The sequence below is a fragment of the Impatiens glandulifera genome, chromosome 1 (assembly GCF_907164915.1).
Source record: "Impatiens glandulifera chromosome 1, dImpGla2.1, whole genome shotgun sequence".
Classification (NCBI taxonomy): domain Eukaryota; kingdom Viridiplantae; phylum Streptophyta; class Magnoliopsida; order Ericales; family Balsaminaceae; genus Impatiens; species Impatiens glandulifera.
In genome coordinates this window covers 135,585,520-135,603,501 of record NC_061862.1, presented here as the reverse complement: position 1 = coordinate 135,603,501, position 17,982 = coordinate 135,585,520, and the positions used below count along the sequence as shown (strand labels likewise).

Sequence of the window (17,982 nt, the reverse complement as noted above, 5' to 3'; positions counted from 1 at the left end):
ATCAGGATGAAAAATTACCTGGGGTTGACTCCAACTTGTATATCAGATTTAACTTTCCATTCTCCGCTTTTTTTTCAATAAAATTTCCACGATTATTAGAAGACGGAAACTCGTCATGCCCTCTTAATGCACACGCTTACAAAGTGAGCCACCGAGTGCTTTCAATAGTTGCTATAAGCCGTAATCTATTATTTTGTTTTTCATCTGAAGACTATGCATTCAGTACTTTGTCAATATGACAAGAATATTCATTAGATTATCAAGATATTCAACTGCCATATTATGTGGTGAAATATTACATCCTATATGCATAACAAAAAAACATTTATTCCATCGTTAACTCGCTTTCAATATTTTAATCCATCTATTGTAAATGTAGGTTTTTAGGGTTGTTTATGTTCAGACAAAAACATGGAAAACAAAAAGCAGCATCTTTCAAAGGAGAGTATTCTAACCAAGTAAATTTCTTAAACCAATGACTTTGGAACCGTCGATTTTGATTTTCAAATTTGGTCGGCGGGTACTCATTCTTAATAGGTTGATATGACCCCATCTTGATATAAGCTCGTCTAATTTCATCCCTTAGATTAAAAGGATATTCACATATCGAAATACGTAATGCTGGATCAAGTTTAAAAGAACTTACATCAACATCAATTCTAGGAGATTTGTTAGGTTTTGAGCAGGGATATCAAATTCTTTATTTAAATACCGAATCAAACCAATGTAACTATTTTAACTTGTTTATTAATATTAGTTTATATTTTCTTATAAATTTTTGAAATAGTTTAAAATTAAGAAATATAAAACACTATTATTATTTTATTTTTTATATTTTACCCTTATAAATAATTTGTATTATTAATTATATTATAATAAATAAAAAATAATGTATAATTATTATATAAATATAATTTTAAAATAAATAATATTATTATATGATTTACATTATTTTATATACTTTATTTATATAAATAAATCTTATTTGTATATTAATTAAAATTTATGTATTATTATAAATATTTGTATATTAGAAAATTTTAATAATAATTATATTTAGAATTAAAATAAATTAAAGGTGAGGCTAGGATTTAATCACCTGACCTCATGTTCAAAGTTTAGTTAAATAGCTAATTGAGCTAACAGTCATATCTTAAGTATATATAAAATGTTTTATTTTAATATTTTAATTTAGGTGGGGCTGGAGCCCACCCTACCCATGTGGCTCCGCCCCTGAGTTTTAAGGTATATGACTAGACATATGTTACAATTCCATGACTGATAAACTTTGAGAGAGAAGAAATGGGTTAGGGTTTTTTATTGTCGTGGTTGAGTCCACTTTTTTTTTCCTGTATTACCTTATATCGATTGGAATCCTTATCATATACAGATTGGTTAAATTCCAATCGGCCTATCTTGAATTTGTAATATCGAGAGAGCTTCTAAAGATTAGTATCCAATCGTTATTTTCCTATACCGATTGATAATCAAGGTATTAACGATCAGTATAAAGACTTTTTTTTACTAGTGGTAAGAAACTACCCTAACACCATAACTATTACTTTCACTCTCATTTAAGTTATATAATAACTACCGTAAATGTTTGATTTAGCAATCTTAGCTCTTGCAAACTCTAGATAACATTTCCTTGTTTATTGATGAAGCCTTAAATCATTAGTTTATTAAAGAAATTGAAATAATTTAACTCATCCAAAAATGTATGTCTTTTAGAGGTGTAAACGAGTCGAGTCGAGCCGAGCTCGAACTAGTCCTGGCTCGAGTTCGACTCAACTCATTTTTTATTGGCTCTGCTCGAGCTCGAGTGAGCTTTTAATATTAAGCTCGAACTCGGCTCGATCATATAATCATAGGCTCGAGTTCGGATCGAAAGAATCGAATTTAAATATATTTATATATTAATTTCTTATATTAAAAAAATAACTAAACAAGATTTAGGATTTTACCGAAGCGAGATTTAGGGCTTCAAACGAGATACAAGTTTGTTGAAAAAGTAGCAATGGACAGTCTCTTGAGTTTTCTTGCAAAATGGTTGTAAAAGTCGTATATTGTAATTGAGATAAACTTGAAAACATATTAAACTCTATTTTGTTTATTTTGAAAATAAAATACTTAAATTGAAATAAAAATAATTTTATATCTTATAAAATATAATATATTGAGATTGAATATATTAAATAATATTACAATATAATTATATTTTTTTATTTGATTTTCAAAAATTATATTTATGTAATTAAATTAATATCAAATCTATTTATTTTTTTATAAGTATTATATAATATTAATTTTATTAGCTTATAAATATTATTCTAGTATATTTTGGTATACCAAAATATTAAAAATTTCATACATTTTACGTATAAATAATTTTGGTATCAATAGAAGGAGGGCTTGATATATTTATGTAATTAAATTAATATCAAATCTATTTATTTTTTTATAAGTATTATATAATATTAATTTTATTAGCTTATAAATATTATTCTAGTATATTTTGGTATACCAAAATATTAAAAATTTCATACATTTTACGTATAAATAATTTTGGTATCAATAGAAGGAGGGCTTGAACCTCCGACCTTGTGGTTAACAGCCACACGCTCTAACCAACTGAGCTATTCCAACTTATTAACTTAAATTCATATTTTAGTTTTTCAATTTAAATTTATGTTCTAAGATTTGATATAAAAGTTTTTTCAATTTTAATTCATGTTCTAAGACATGATACAAAAGTATTTGTACGTCGTCTAATCGATCACACCGGGAAATGAATTATGTCCGTCCCATGCATTACTTTTCTCTTGAATCTTGAGTGAGACAAGTAACCAAAATTGTAAAGTTAGACTTGAACATATTTTCAAGAGTACCAATGAATTGATAAATTCGAGAGATAAACCTCGATGAGCTCATCTCCAAGTTAATCAATCCTAGACTAGTTAGACTTTTTTACTAAATTATCACCTAACTTAGTTAATTAGAAATTAGAAAAAAAAAATATTTTCAGAAATTCGTTATAGGTTGGTGCTTGGTTATGTGTGGGAAAATATATCGGCGATATGGTCCACACGCCCATCTAAAAAGACGGTCTTTACTCCGAAACAATTGACCTTTTAAAACATGTAAATTATTACACTACATTCAAGTTTAAAAATTAAGCATACATCTAAGAAAGTATGTTTAAAAATTAAGTATACATCTAAGAAAGTATCCTATGTTAAAGGGACCATGCCCGTTTTGTTCATAAACATGCATCTAGGGTATACAAAACTCTTAAATGAAGCCAAGAATTGAAAGTTTAAGATGTATTACATGTTATGAGAGTACACAATAGAGTGAATTTGTAATTGTCCAAATATTTGAGATTGTTGCATAAATTTAAAGTATTGTATAAATTAACATAATCATTTAAGAATGTTTCTCATAACTTTTTAAATTGTATAACTCAAGTTATGAGCTCTTAAAATTTAAGAAATTTGAAAAATATCTTGAGTCTTATAATGAAATTATTTATTTGTGTTAAAATAATTATTGTAAATCATTTTTTATTTTTATAGTATTTAATAAAATCATTTTAAGTATTTAATGAATAAAATATCTTAAAATAATTAAAGAATAAACAAATAAGGCTTAAGAAGAGGCATGGATGGAGGTTTGGGCTTAATAAGTTGTTGAGAACGCGATCTTCAGAATCATCTTTCTTTTTCTTAGATCCATTCACTTCATTTTTTAGCTTATAATAGTTCTTCTTCATGTGTCCATTTTTTCCACAATGGTAACATTCAGTTGACTTGTATTTTGACTTAGACTTGTTCCGACTCTTATGTCTCAACTTATCTTTCTCACCTCTACTATCCTGTATTCCCCGGTTTTCAGCAACAAACACATTTTACTGTGATGAAGAGCCTTGAGATTTTCATCTCAATTCTTCATTTAAGAACCACTTTTTTCCATCTCCAATGTTACTACACCATTAGAAATAGAGTTACAAAGAGAAACTTTAAAATTCTTTAATGAATCAGGTAGAGTAGTTAATAACCAAAGTCTTTGAACATCGTCTTCGAAGTTTATACCCATTACTGACATCTGTTCAAGAACACCCTAAAACTCATTCAAGTGATCAGCCATAGAAGCACTATCACTATATCTCAAATGAATTATCTTTTGGAGCAAAAATAATTTGTTACATCCTATTTTTGAAGCATACAAATTCTTAAGCTTACTCCACAAAGTAGATACATTTGTCTCATGTTGTATGTGGTTATAAACATTCTCTACAACAAATTGACGAATGAAACCACATACATATTCAAGCTCAAAATCTCATTCCTCATTAGATTTGGAGATGTATTTCTCACTACCAAAAATAGGTAAATGCAAAGACTTTACAATAGAAGATCTTTCATTTTACCCTTCCAACTATGATAGTTTGAACCATTCAATAAAATCCTTATGTTTAGGTTAATCATCATAAACCAATCAAAATAAAAATTCTTAGAACCAAGCTTTGATACCGCTATGTTCTCCCAAAACTACTTCAATGGCATAATAATATCAGTTCATAGTTCTTCCAAGTATTACAAAAATAAAATTAGATAGACAAAACTATATCTAATGAAAATCTTAAGCTACTCAAAGTTTGGCATGTTTTGATTTACTTGATCTAGTAAAAGGGATTCATTATCTCCCTCCCAAATTTCATTGAGAAAAAGATGTTGAAGGAAAATAACTCAATTCAACAATTGAAATAATGTCATTGATGAAGGACTCGCACACAAGGGAAGCATGAGGAGATGATACACAAGTTGAGATAAGAACATCTTATCTTTTAAATTAATATCAAATTTGATGAACGCGGGACAATCTTAAAAATAAAAGTTCAACGTTTTAACTAACTAATTTATAAATATTATTAATGATGCTTAATTTTCTAAGTATCCGGATTGTCGGGTCGAGAGTTGTGGTTAATTTGGATATATATGTGACAGTAAATGGATACTTGGGTTGGATTTTGGGTTGACTCGCCCATAAATTTATAACGGTTATGTATGTTTCGAACTTACAACCTAACAAAACAAGTACAATCCTTTAACCAACTGTGATTGAGATGTGGTTTGTCGAAGGATAATAGGCATATAATAATTGAAAGTGGTTAAAAAATATAAATCAAATATTTCAATGACCAAAATGTGAGGTCACAAAGATAAATATTAAAAACATATGAATTAGATATTTGATAGACCAAAGTGAAAGTGTAAGGTCACGAGATGAGAGATTTATTAAAAAAAAATATGTGATGAAATATGTGAGAAGATGAGTTGTTTTACCAAAGTGAATAAAATGTGAATTGAGAGTGTTCTATTTCTTATTTTAATATATTATTTGTAATTTATTAATAATTTTAAATATTGAATACATATTATTATATATTTTTTTTTTAAGATTATCACTCTTTATTCCCAATCTACACTCTCATTAGCTCAATTTTTTTTATAGTTTCTTTCCTTTATATATTTCATTCTACAAAATCAAACTTGGTATTAGAGCTTTACAAGATAAATCTCCCGAAATTACTTCAATGGCATAATAATATCAATTCACAGTTCTTCCACATATTATAAGAAATAAAATTAGATAGACACAACTATATCGAATGAAAATCTCAAGTTACTGATCAAATCTTGGCATGTTTTGATTTCCTTGATCTGGTAAAAGGGATTCATTACATCCTTTCCAAATTTTATCAAGAAAAAGATGTTGAAGGAAGATAATTCAAATCAACCATCTACAATTGAAGAAATGCCACTGGTGAAGGACTCGCGCACAAAGCAAGCATGAGTAGATGATACACAATTTTAGGTAAGAACATTTAAGGGAGTCACTCCCAAAAGAATTAGTGAAACCATTGAAGATAAGTTAGATGTTTGTGTAAGAAGAACTTGAAGGGGATTTTATTGTCTGGCATAAGGCGGGAGGGTTCAATCATATAAGGCTCATTCAAAATATAAGTAAATGTTGAAAATAATTGGTTCAGAAAGTACACCTAATTTCTTAAATTTCAAATGACTTTCTCATATTAAAAACAATTTGATTAAGACATCTACATTTTTATTATATTTTTAGTATATTTTGCAGATAGAAATCAATTACTTAATAGTCTTTATGTATCAACAAATATTATGCACTATAGGATTACGAATTCATGACAGATCTTAGAGTAATAACTATGTTTAAATATGATGTTATATTACGCATTAAATGGTTGGTATCACTTTCAAACATACATTGTGATTTTTTATACAAAAAAGTTATCATTCTTAAATAAAAACAGTAAAATCACTCTTACAGAAAAATGGTGGTTCAAATTTAAGCGACAATACGAGCCGTAAACCAATATTTCATCTTTTTCTCATAATTTTCTAACTGATTAAGAGTCCATCAATGAACTTTCATATCCTATAAAAAAAAATTTATGGAGTCAAATATCACACAGCCTACTTTAAATAGATACATACTAAAAATACAAAATTAATTGGTAATCAAATTTCTATTACTGAATCATATACAAGCCAACCACATGGTAGAAAGCAAACTTTTACATCCCCATTTTTTAAATAATATTGAATTACAAAATTGATTTTTAAAAATCTTAAACCAACTCATAATATGAAATTTAAAATAAATAATTATTTTTGGAAATATATTGATAAATTTCTAAAATAATTTAAACTCGGGTTATTTTAAAAATAAAATAAAAGATAAATATTAATTAAAAGAATAGGCTAAATAAAATATATTATTGGGGTATTAAGTAAAATGATCCCTATACATTTTTACTAAGTTTTAAATATATCTCTATATATTATCTTGTTTTAAATTGCTCTTTATACATTTATTTTTGTTTAAAATGGTTCCTCATACATTTTTGTTGTTGTTTGAAATTGCTCTTTATTTCTTTTTCGAATTTAGACCATAAATATCTAAAAACATTTAAAATGTTATAAAATCGTTAATTTATGTTAAAAATAGACACAAGTTCCTATATCCATTTTTATCTTTTTAAGTCCTATTGCGGGCAAACTTTTCACTTCTGTCTTGAAATGATTTCTTCAACTCCATTCTTAAACGATAATACATCTACTAAGTTCCATTTTCAGACAACGATGTTGTATACTAAGACAACTAGCATGTAGTGAGTGCATTTGCACGAATAATAATATAAAAACTGAAAAAATAAATTACGGTAAAAATGTGATAACATTTTTAATTTATTCTTTTATATATATATATATATATATATATATATATATATATATATATATATATATATATATATATATATCCAAATTAACCACAACTCTCACCTCGGTAATCCGTACATTTTGAAAATTAAGCATCATTTTATATATATATATATATATATATATATATATATATATATATATATTAATTAGTTAAAAAGTATAACTTATACTCAGCAATCCGAACACTTTAAAAATTAAACATCATTAGAATTAGTCTTGTATGATGAATTTCTCCGCCTGTTATATAAACTCGTGTAATAACCCTAATCTGTCATTATGTAATTTATGTTCTGATCTCCTCAATAATTTTTTTCTTTTTTGATAGACATAATTAATTTTATATTGGTGAACCACGTTAAATTTGTGTCTTTTTATTGTTTATGTCATCTTTCGTATTTCTATTGCAAGAGTATGTCTTCTAAAATAATATTTTTATATGATTAAACAACATATTTTATGGTATAGGATATTTGATAATTTATTCTTATGTATATATATATATACATCCAAATTAACCACAACTCTCACCCCGGTAATCCGTACATTTTGAAAATTAAGCATCATTATATATATATATATATATATATATATATAGATTAATTAGTTAAAAAGTATAACTTATACTCAGCAATCCGAACACTTTAAAAATTAAACATCATTAGAATTAGTCTTGTATGATGAATTCCTCCCACCTGTTATATAAACTCGTGTAATAACCCTAATCTGTCATTATGTAATTTATGTTCTGATCTCCTCAATAATTTTTTTCTTTTTTGATAGACATAATTAATTTTATATTGGTGAACCACGTTAAATTTGTGTCTTTTTATTGTTTATGTCATCTTTCGTATTTCTATTGCAAGAGTATGTCTTCTAAAGTAATATTTTTATATGATTAAACAACATATTTTATGGTATAGAATATTTGATAATTTCACGATGGAACATTTTTTTTTTTTGCTAGTAGTTTTGATTGTTGTGTTTACTTCAAGGAGAAGAGTGAATGATCAATCATCTATATTATTATATTTATTTGATATGGTAATTTCTTATAAAGATATGAAGACTATAATGGACCTTAAAATATCACTAAAAGAGGATGAGTTTGAGATGAAAGACGTAGAACATTTAAAATATTCTTAGTTTGAGTATCCAAAGTAATAAGAGGGAGAGATTGTACATATTGGGCAGCAATCATATCATGAGAATGTGATCTCTAAATTCATGATGGAGAATTTCAAGGGAGTTGCTACACATTGGATGCTCATTTTAAGGGAGTGGAAATTTTCCAAAGATAAAATAAGATGAGATGAGGACATTGAGGCCATACATTATGTCCATGCCATTGGAAGCCTCATATATGTAATGGTATGCACAAGACCGATTTGACATTTCCATCAAGTCTTGTTAGCAGTTTCATGTCCAATGGACAAGAGTACTATCAAGACAAGTTTGATTTATCATAAGAAGGGAGGAGACCTACACTTGTTTTTGTAGATTCTGACTTTGCAAGGGACGTTGATAGAATGAGATCTACAACCAGTTATATATTAATGCTTGGAGTATATGTCATTAGTTGGAAATATTTGTGGCATTTTATACAACAGTAGATCAGTATGCTGCATTCACAGTGGCATTAAAGGAGGTAAGGTGACTTAAAGAATTTCTAGGAGAACTAATCAAGGTGAAAATGAAGTTGAAATATATGGGGACAATCAAAGTGCCTTACATTTGACAAGGAGTCCAATGTAATTAACATGAGAGAACTAAGCACATTTATGTGAGGCTACACTTCCTAAAGGAATATGGTCAAGCAAGGGGAAGTTGCAGATCAAGATGTGTCAACCAATAACAACATTACCGAAGTTGAATAAGGCCCTTAGCCAAGTTGTAACATTGCATAGAATTGGAAAGCACGGAGGATTGTCACATGTGAGTCGACCAGACAGTGGATATAGTAAACCAAAAAGGGAGAGACTATTATGAATCAAGGAAGAAGATAAGCTTTACAATAGCTTTGGAGACACAATGAGAGAACAATGAAATGACAAGATGCAATACTATAAGATATAGTAGATGGTTTAGAGTTAATAAAAGATATAGACTATAAAAGATAGTTGTTGGTTTAGAGTTAATATATATAATTTTAGGAGTCTTGAATGTAACATAATGAGTTTTCTGTTTGGGCTACTACATTATCATTACTGTAAAGGAGTAGCATTACTTTATAGATTTATACTATTTTATGACTTAGACTAGAGAGGGCTTGGTTGAAAGTACTTTTGAGTAGTTTTCCTTATTGTGTGTAAAATTCTTGTGTGGAATAGACATCTCTTGGGAAAGATTCTTGTAAAACTTTGATTATTGGAAAGTCATAGTCTACCTTGGTAAAGGTGGATGTAGGAAAATTGGGTATTAGTTGTGTCATGTGTTCTTTTGTTGCTTAGTTTTCACATAGTTTGAATTATATTGAATTATACATTAGATTCTAACAAAAAAATCTCTAAGCATGGCAATAAGAGCAAATGCAACTACCAAACATCTACATCTTTCATGAAGATGACAAATGCAGATCAACAACCAAACATATTATGCATCTTAAATGTATTACATAAGCATGTTCATTCGTTATAAGTTACTAACTTTTATTCCAAAGATTAATTTCTAGAATGTAAATACAAACAAAACAAGGTTTAGCTTTAATTGGAATTGCAATTCTCATTTCCTTAAAATATGATTACAATTCAAATCATATCATCTTTCTCTTGAAGCTTATCTCAAATCATCTAAACTAATCCCTTCTTCTAGCTTAACGGTAACAATATGTGAATATCCTTAGCCTCCCTCAGGTCCTGAGTTCGAGCCCATCAGACGGCAAGTTCTGCACATTGTTACATGATTAAGTGTGTTTACGAGTTATGTGCTTAATCCGCGTGGATTAGTCGCACTCCATAAGAGGAGCGGAACTTAGCGTTCTAAAAAAAATCATCTAAACTAAACCAGAAGAAAAAAAATGAGGCATTTGCATGATTAATAAATGCAATAACTCTTATAGCAAAATGGAATGGTAAGAATAGTAAATTTCACTCTTACAAGTATTTTCAAGGTACTTTTTTACCTCTTACATTCCTTGTATTACAGATATTAAGTGTTACATACCATTTACTACATTTCATTAATTCATAGTAAACAAATAGGTCTTCTAGTAATCACATAAAACACAGTTTCCTTTTCTTTCTTTTTCTGGAGGGCACCCTAATACAAAGGTTCATCAATCATTTAATGAAAGGCCAGACATAAGATTCATAGAAAGGTTCTCCACATTATCAACTTCCCTCTTACTCTTTTTCTGATATTCTATTCTCTCTGATGTGCCTTCGTCACTTGTCTTGTCTTTCTCAGTATGGACCGAAGCCTTTACAGGCCGAACACTATCAGGAAATACAAAACATGGTATGTTTTTTCTCTTCACATGACTTACATTCATTTCCATACCTAGCTTCCAATGTGTATACAATCCAACAGATTGATTAAATTCCTCTACGGTCATCCTTATATCGAACTGCTGACCTTCATTTGTTGGAACTCCTTTCTTACGTTGAAGACCCATGAAGTAATAGCAATGGAAGGGTTTGGATTTATCTGAAAACTCCCCTGGGTGAGGGTGGCACTGAAGCATATTGTAAGTGTCCCTCTCTATCTGTATTTTCAAAAAGCATGCATAACATAAGTAGAACTTCCAGATCTAGCAAATATAAAGAAAGTGAAATTGCATAACAACTGATAAGGATAGCTTCATTAATGCATATTTTGGATAATTTTACCCAAATAATCTTAAATAAAACACTTCTTACATCAACAATATATATTGTTTTTAAGAAAGGCTTATTTGCAAAGCACCCAAGATCAAATAAGTTCTTATATATATTTCTAGATGTTGGTTTTTTGCACCCTTGTTTCCAAGAGACTTTGGGCTTGATTTTGTTGTTTTTGACTAGTAAGATACAAAAGAGTTGTAGTTTTTTTTTTTTTTTTCTGTTTTTCCTTTATACATATTTGTTTAACTAAGGTACATTGTATATTTTCCAAAAAGAAAACTGTGATTAGTTACATCACCAACTGAATATAGAAAATTTCTTTCCTAAATAGAGAATGTAGAAGTCTATTTGAAAGTTCCTATGAATAAAACAATCTGGTCTATAAGTTACAACATAACTTATGTCTGAAGTAGTCTCCAAGTGCCTAGTTTGACAGAATTGCTAAATTCATGACAAAGTGTGCTTAAATCTAGATCCAGAACATTTGGGAACTAAAACTATGAGATACATATTAAAAAGATTTATTGGTTGTTTCAAATCTGGATACAGAATTCAGTCTCATCATACATATTCATTATGAATTCAACTAATAATAGAATTATTGTTGTAATTGTCTATGTTAATGATATTATTCTCACTGAAAATTTTGAGGAAGAAGTCAAAGGCTGAAAACAACAACTAGCTAATGAATTTGAGATTCAAAATCTTGGCAACTTCAAAATATTTCATTGGTATACAAGTTGTTAGATGAAAATAAGGGATAGTTATGACTCAAATGAAATATATCCTAGTGTTCTAAAGGAGAGTAGTATACTAGGATGCAAATAAGTAGACACCCTATGAAATAGGAATCGAAAGAAAAGTTAAGGGCAGACCTAGACAGTTCAACCCTTGACAAGGGAAAGATATCAAAGAAGATAGGCTCACATATACATACCGTAGAATATTGAGCTCTTGAGAGTAAAGAGTAATAATATTATTCACATATGACTTGTGGTTTACATGAGAGATGTGTGATATATAAAAGATATTGAGTGTAAATAAAGCAAGGACTGACAACAAGTAACACCAATTCCAAGGAAGATGGAGAGATAATTCTACACGTACCAATATCTGTTTTGATGAATATGCATAATACTGAATAATGAAATACTCATGAAAATAGTTTAGTGAAAGGAACAAACATTCATACTTGTGCAGACCACAATAACAAAATACTTACGATACGACGCTATAATTCATATGTTTGTGAAAACTTTGTTAGATGAAAAATTAAGAAACAACGCTGAATTCGAACTACGAACCTCGTTTGGAAACACTCATAATTTATGTATTTCTATCCGGATACAGATGAAAAACAATCATATGTTTCTGACTAAGTTTAGTTTTCAAACATTATCCAGTGCATATACATTTTTTAATCCATAATTTTCGTATCCAGGAGTTTACTTTTCTACAAAAAAAGATTTATGTATCCATAACCTATTTTGTAGGAGCTAGATTTATCCTTAAATCTAATAACAAGTAGTATATATAGAACTATCATTTATAATCCATTAGTATTCGATTTTCAAAATAAGAGCACTCAATTCATTTAAATTATACAAAGAGTAACCTTCAGTGTAAGTTGACGACGACGAGACTGAACCCATCCTTTCCACTTCATGAGGTCATCTGCTGCTGCAGCTGCAATTTCAATCTGCAAATAATTTTTGTGTGCTTTAAAAAATGGATAAGGTTCAAACAGGGTGTCCCATCCAGTATTGTTAGCCTCCATATCCTGCCATCAAAATAGCACCATGTCATTTGTGGAGACAGAAAATACATGATTAATGTATTTTTCTGAAGTTCAACCAGGACAGAATGAAATTCATCCACAACAGTGATGATATTGAAGATGCAGATATTTGGATTTCAATGGCCTTAACTGACACTTTAGAACCAAACTATTTGCTAATATTGAAAACTAACTAGCTGGAATCTGCAAACATCTTAAGGATGAGGAGTATGCACATGTTTGGAAGATAAAGATGCCATAGAAACTGAAGAAATTGATAATAAGTGAGTAGTTCGCAAGAAATATCAAATCAAAGAGCAACAGACTACATTACTTTCATTTATAATTATGGAATGAGATACTTATAATAAGTAATATATCCTCTTAATAGTAACATATCTCTTCATTAGCTGATATTCAAAAAATTTAAGCTTAACAGGATATGTATTTCATATATCAATATACATTGATTTTCAATAAATCCATGATTAAGCACCTTCCTTACGAGTTGACATTAATTCTTCACTCGCCCTCAAGTTGGGTAGAATAAATTAAGAATGTCCAACTTGCCTCTTAATTTGTCATAGTTTGGTCTCAGGAGAATTATTGATGAGAATATTTGCAATTTGATTACAAGACGACGCATACTGTGGTTTAATTTGCCCTCTTAACACGTTTTCTAAGATAAAATACATGTCATTCTCAATTTGCTTAGCTCTTTGTCATAGTGGACTCAATTCTTGGCAATACTTATTGCTTCTTTATTATCACATAGCACCATGATAGGGATAATTATTCTCAGTTCCTTCAAGACAAGTCGTATGCACTATCTAGATTCCTTCACATATTCCTAGCGAGAGCCCTATATTTGGTTTCAAGGCTACTTTTTGCGACAACATATTTTTCTTGCTTCTACAAGTGACAAGATCGTCTACTATCGGTGATGTCACCAGCCAAATCAATATCAGAGTAAACTAGTTTGTTATTTTTAGTTCCTATAGAGCCTATCACTAAAATACCTCCAGAGGGGATAAGACGAATGGATATAAAAGGTTTTTCATGAAATGAGAAATGAAAACAATTAGCCCTGCAAAAAGAGTCCGCAGGTTTGACTTTTTGAAAAAAAAAACTCATGTATGTTTAATAATTGATAGGGAGGCCCTAAAGCATTACAAAAGAAAGAAAAAACAGGTAAATACATAAAAACACTAATAGATTGATGAACTAAAAGAAAAGAAAACATAAAGTATTATCAATTGCACAGACTAAACAACCATTCAAAAAATGGAGGAATTGACAAACTAAAAGCAATATGCATGCATTGATCAAGATTGGAGATTCTCATAAACAACAGTTGTGTTGGTATCAAATATGTTGATTATGATTCAAAGAAATTAACACTTATATTTTTACCCAAAATCACATATCTAAACAATAATCTAATCATGATTGAAAAGAAAAACTCTACCTAAAACAAAAACAATTACACTACAATTTGGATCATGATCTAAATTTGTATACCAAATGATGTAACAAAAATCACACTATAATTTGGATCATAATAAAAATAATAATTTGATCACTATTTAGAAGAAATCTTATACCAACCCAAAAAATAAAAATTTCAATTTTAAGTTTGGTGGCGATTTTTCTATTAGATTGTGACAAAATACTAGTTTCCAAATAGGCTCAACACGTGCAACAAACGATCATACCTCACATATTTCATTTCCCCGCTGAAATTCTTCTGTGATGATACACAAAGTACTTGATGACACACTATAGCTGGAATTCATGCAAGGATATGAAGGGGTTATGATAGGCATCAAGTGGAGCCTATCCATATGGTTCCGCCGTGGATCCCAAACTTGCAGATCAAAAGGTCCTTCTTCAATGCCACATAGCAATACAGGATTAGGCCAACGCCAATGTGTATAAACCTTAAAAAATAGAGACACCAGCATGCTGGGAAGAGCATTGGGATACAACTGGCATACACGAGCAACTAAAAGTGCCCAATTAATACCACCTAAAAACCCTACAATCTATCAATGGCATAGAGAATCAGTTCGATTGAATAGGAAGTGAATTTCACTAGCAATAAAGAATTAACATAATCCATCTTTCTAGAATTGCCATACATTAGAATAAATACCCCTTTGCTTCGCCCAAAATTTCATACATCTCAATGTTTTGCGAAAAGACTGCACCATAGAAAAACAACAAAAAAATCATGACAATATAACAAGTGATGATAAAAAAGGAAACAGAAACAAGTTTCAACCAAGACCTCGACATTTGGTACCAAATGTAGAATCTGGTCAGTATCACGCAAGCCATTTAGACTTCTAACAGTTTTTTCATCAGCATTCTGCAATATCGAATCTTGAGAGATGTCCAAGTCCTGCACCAAATAAAAAGATCATAAACTGGATTTATGCTTGGTTCTGATCACAGGAAAAGTTAAGTGATCTTCATGCAAGAATGGGAACATAATTGACATAAATGCTCACACATCTGACAATATCAAGTTAAAAATATAGTTATAACTTGAAAGTAATGGCCAAATATTTCAGGACACCAACTTCAACAACAATTTACAGCATCTTAACTATATTTAAGAGTCGATAGCAAAAAACTCTTGATGCTTTTACCCAATTTGAGTTGACAATATAGGTGTAAGAATATTTTCCCATTATGGGTGTTTTCACATGGAGAATAAGTGACCAAAGAGAACACTACTCAAATCCAACATTGCAAGTAACTGGTGATAATTTTCTGTTATCAAGCAAAAAGATTTAGGGTAGACAAGCAGTGATCAAACATGGATACAGACAATGACAAGCAGACCACACAATGTTTGTAAGAGTTTTTTAAAACAAAATCACCATACCTAAACCCTTTATTTTTGTCTATGGCAGGGCATAGCAAGGAAGAAATAGTCATACTGAATGGGGTCCTCAATAAAGAATTTGAAATCCATTAATAAGGAAATAATTACAATCAGATCCTATCAAAATCATATATATTATATCATCAACCATATCTTCTATTTTTTTCCAAATCTGCGGGTTAATGGATTTACAACAACTTCATTACTTCCTTTATCACAAGTTACTAAGCAATGAAGTTGTTGCAAGATAAGAAATAAGAGTTGAAGATATAATATTTAATGAGTTTGAAATTATTTGATTGTAATTATTTTCTCATTTAGAAGAAGGAACTCCTCCTACATATATATTTAATACTTACTCATGTACAAAATATTCAATACAAAAATTTACAGACTATCTAGGCTCTACTAAAACTACAGGAAGCAAATATCAAATTACTTCTTATTATACCCAAAACATACTGAAAACACTAACAGGAAATGAAAATTGTAAACATACTTCAGGGATAACCCAAAGTAAGAGTCTTGCATATAGAAGGTCTATTGAAACCCCATTGATCCTGAATCTCATCACTGGAACATGAGCATCAGGAATAGGTTGCAACTCTGTCACTTCAGGCATCTCCAACAATATTCGATGGAGTTCACCAAAAAAATCATCCTGCAACAGAGGAGAAAGGAAAAGAAAGATTGAGACTAGTATGAACAACACTAGCAAATAAAGGTAATAAATTTAATTGAGAATATTTCACAAAGTGAATAGATCCCACTTCTCGTGTTACATGTCGTGGCCCAACACATAGTGTATTTATATCAGCGCCAGAACTATGCACCTACGTGGAAAGAAGAGAAAGTTGAGTACAAGGAAAGAATGGAGTATAATAAAATAATGCTGATAAACGATAATGTGGAGGTTGGGGATTTCAGTTGGGCATTAGGTCTCTTAGATAATGCTACTCTTGGTCTGTTTGTAGGTCTATCATCAGGTTGTGTTCCTCAAAGCATTTCAAATTTAATTTGTAAGGGAAAAAGAACAGAGTAAGCTACATGTTCCATATCATTAAATACTGTATTTGACATCAATATTCTTTTCAGTTAATTCATACTATCGTCAAAGATAAAAGCATCATTTAGTGTCTCCCAAAAATGGAAGGAAATCTTTAATGTTTAAATATATGATTTTCATAGAAAAGCTATTTTCACATAACAAATTAATAATCTTAATAAAACCAGCACTTAATAATATTTGTACACTTTTAATCCCATCATTCTCATTGCTAATGAAAAAAATTCACCTTCTTTACATTATATTTCAGATGCATTTACACAAGGGAAGAAATTAGCTTACATAGAACAAAACTATTCATGAGAGGAATGACAATAAAGATCATCATACCCCAAGCCGATAAGAACCAAAGGTGAATATCTTAGCATTCGCCTCTTGTACTTGTTGTTCATTCAAACCCTTGGCACGACTTACAGATTTAACCCAAATCTTCACAATCTGTTCATTATCCAGCATCCATTTGTGATTTGTGAGATCATAAAAGGAAGAAAAAGTTGACAGAAACAAATGTATATGAACCTGATCCAATCTCCCAAGAACTTGTTCCCTGCTCACAGCTTCTTCCACACTCTCATACAAGCCCACATCAACTAAATACTGAATAAATCAAATATTAACTCCATAAAATCTTGAAATTGCAACTAAGAGATAACAGAAAATAATGAAATTCCCATGGAAATAGAAACCTTTTCAAGTTCGCGGGTTTTGGCAATGTCGAAATCTGTGGGACCCCTCAAAGATATTGGTTGAGAGACTCCTAGTTGCTTGCCCTTTGTCCCATTCTTAGAAACAGGGATTTCCATTTACTTGTTGTAGTTGGATTTTATTGATTATTGCAATATATGTTTTGCTTTTCAGCTATTTTGTTGCCAAAAATGATTCTTTATTCTCCTAGTTTTCACTATTGAATACTTAATACTTGATGGAAGTGTATGGTCCTAAAACTAAACAAACAACTCAAAGATGAAAAGTTGAAAAAACAAGAAGGATCCTTTTGGAAACAAACCAAGAACCCTAAAAGTAAAACAAGAACAACATTCAATCAAGGCTGTAACCCCAATTCACCAACATCATCCGTTTTGGGGACACAAGTAATCGATGACCTG

The 17,982-nt window shown here is 29.8% G+C and overlaps 1 protein-coding gene and 1 non-coding gene across 2 annotated transcripts; both read right to left on the bottom strand.

The window, feature by feature from the left end:
* Positions 1-2,572: 2,572 nt before the first annotated feature.
* Positions 2,573-2,647, bottom strand: TRNAN-GUU. The gene has a single exon. It is a non-coding gene; the product is annotated as a tRNA-Asn (tRNA).
* A 7,881-nt stretch (positions 2,648-10,528) lies between these two features.
* Positions 10,529-17,979, bottom strand: LOC124938277 (nuclear poly(A) polymerase 1-like). Its single transcript, XM_047478698.1, has 10 exons — positions 17,563-17,979; positions 17,396-17,473; positions 17,207-17,314; positions 16,581-16,643; positions 16,310-16,471; positions 15,208-15,321; positions 15,059-15,121; positions 14,633-14,962; positions 12,756-12,920; positions 10,529-11,022 (listed from the first exon to the last, which is right to left on the bottom strand). The coding sequence occupies exons 1-10, from the start codon at positions 17,677-17,679 to the stop codon at positions 10,594-10,596; spliced, it is 1,629 nt and encodes a 542-aa protein (XP_047334654.1). The 5' UTR covers positions 17,680-17,979; the 3' UTR covers positions 10,529-10,593.
* Between the last annotated feature and the right edge of the window lie 3 nt (positions 17,980-17,982).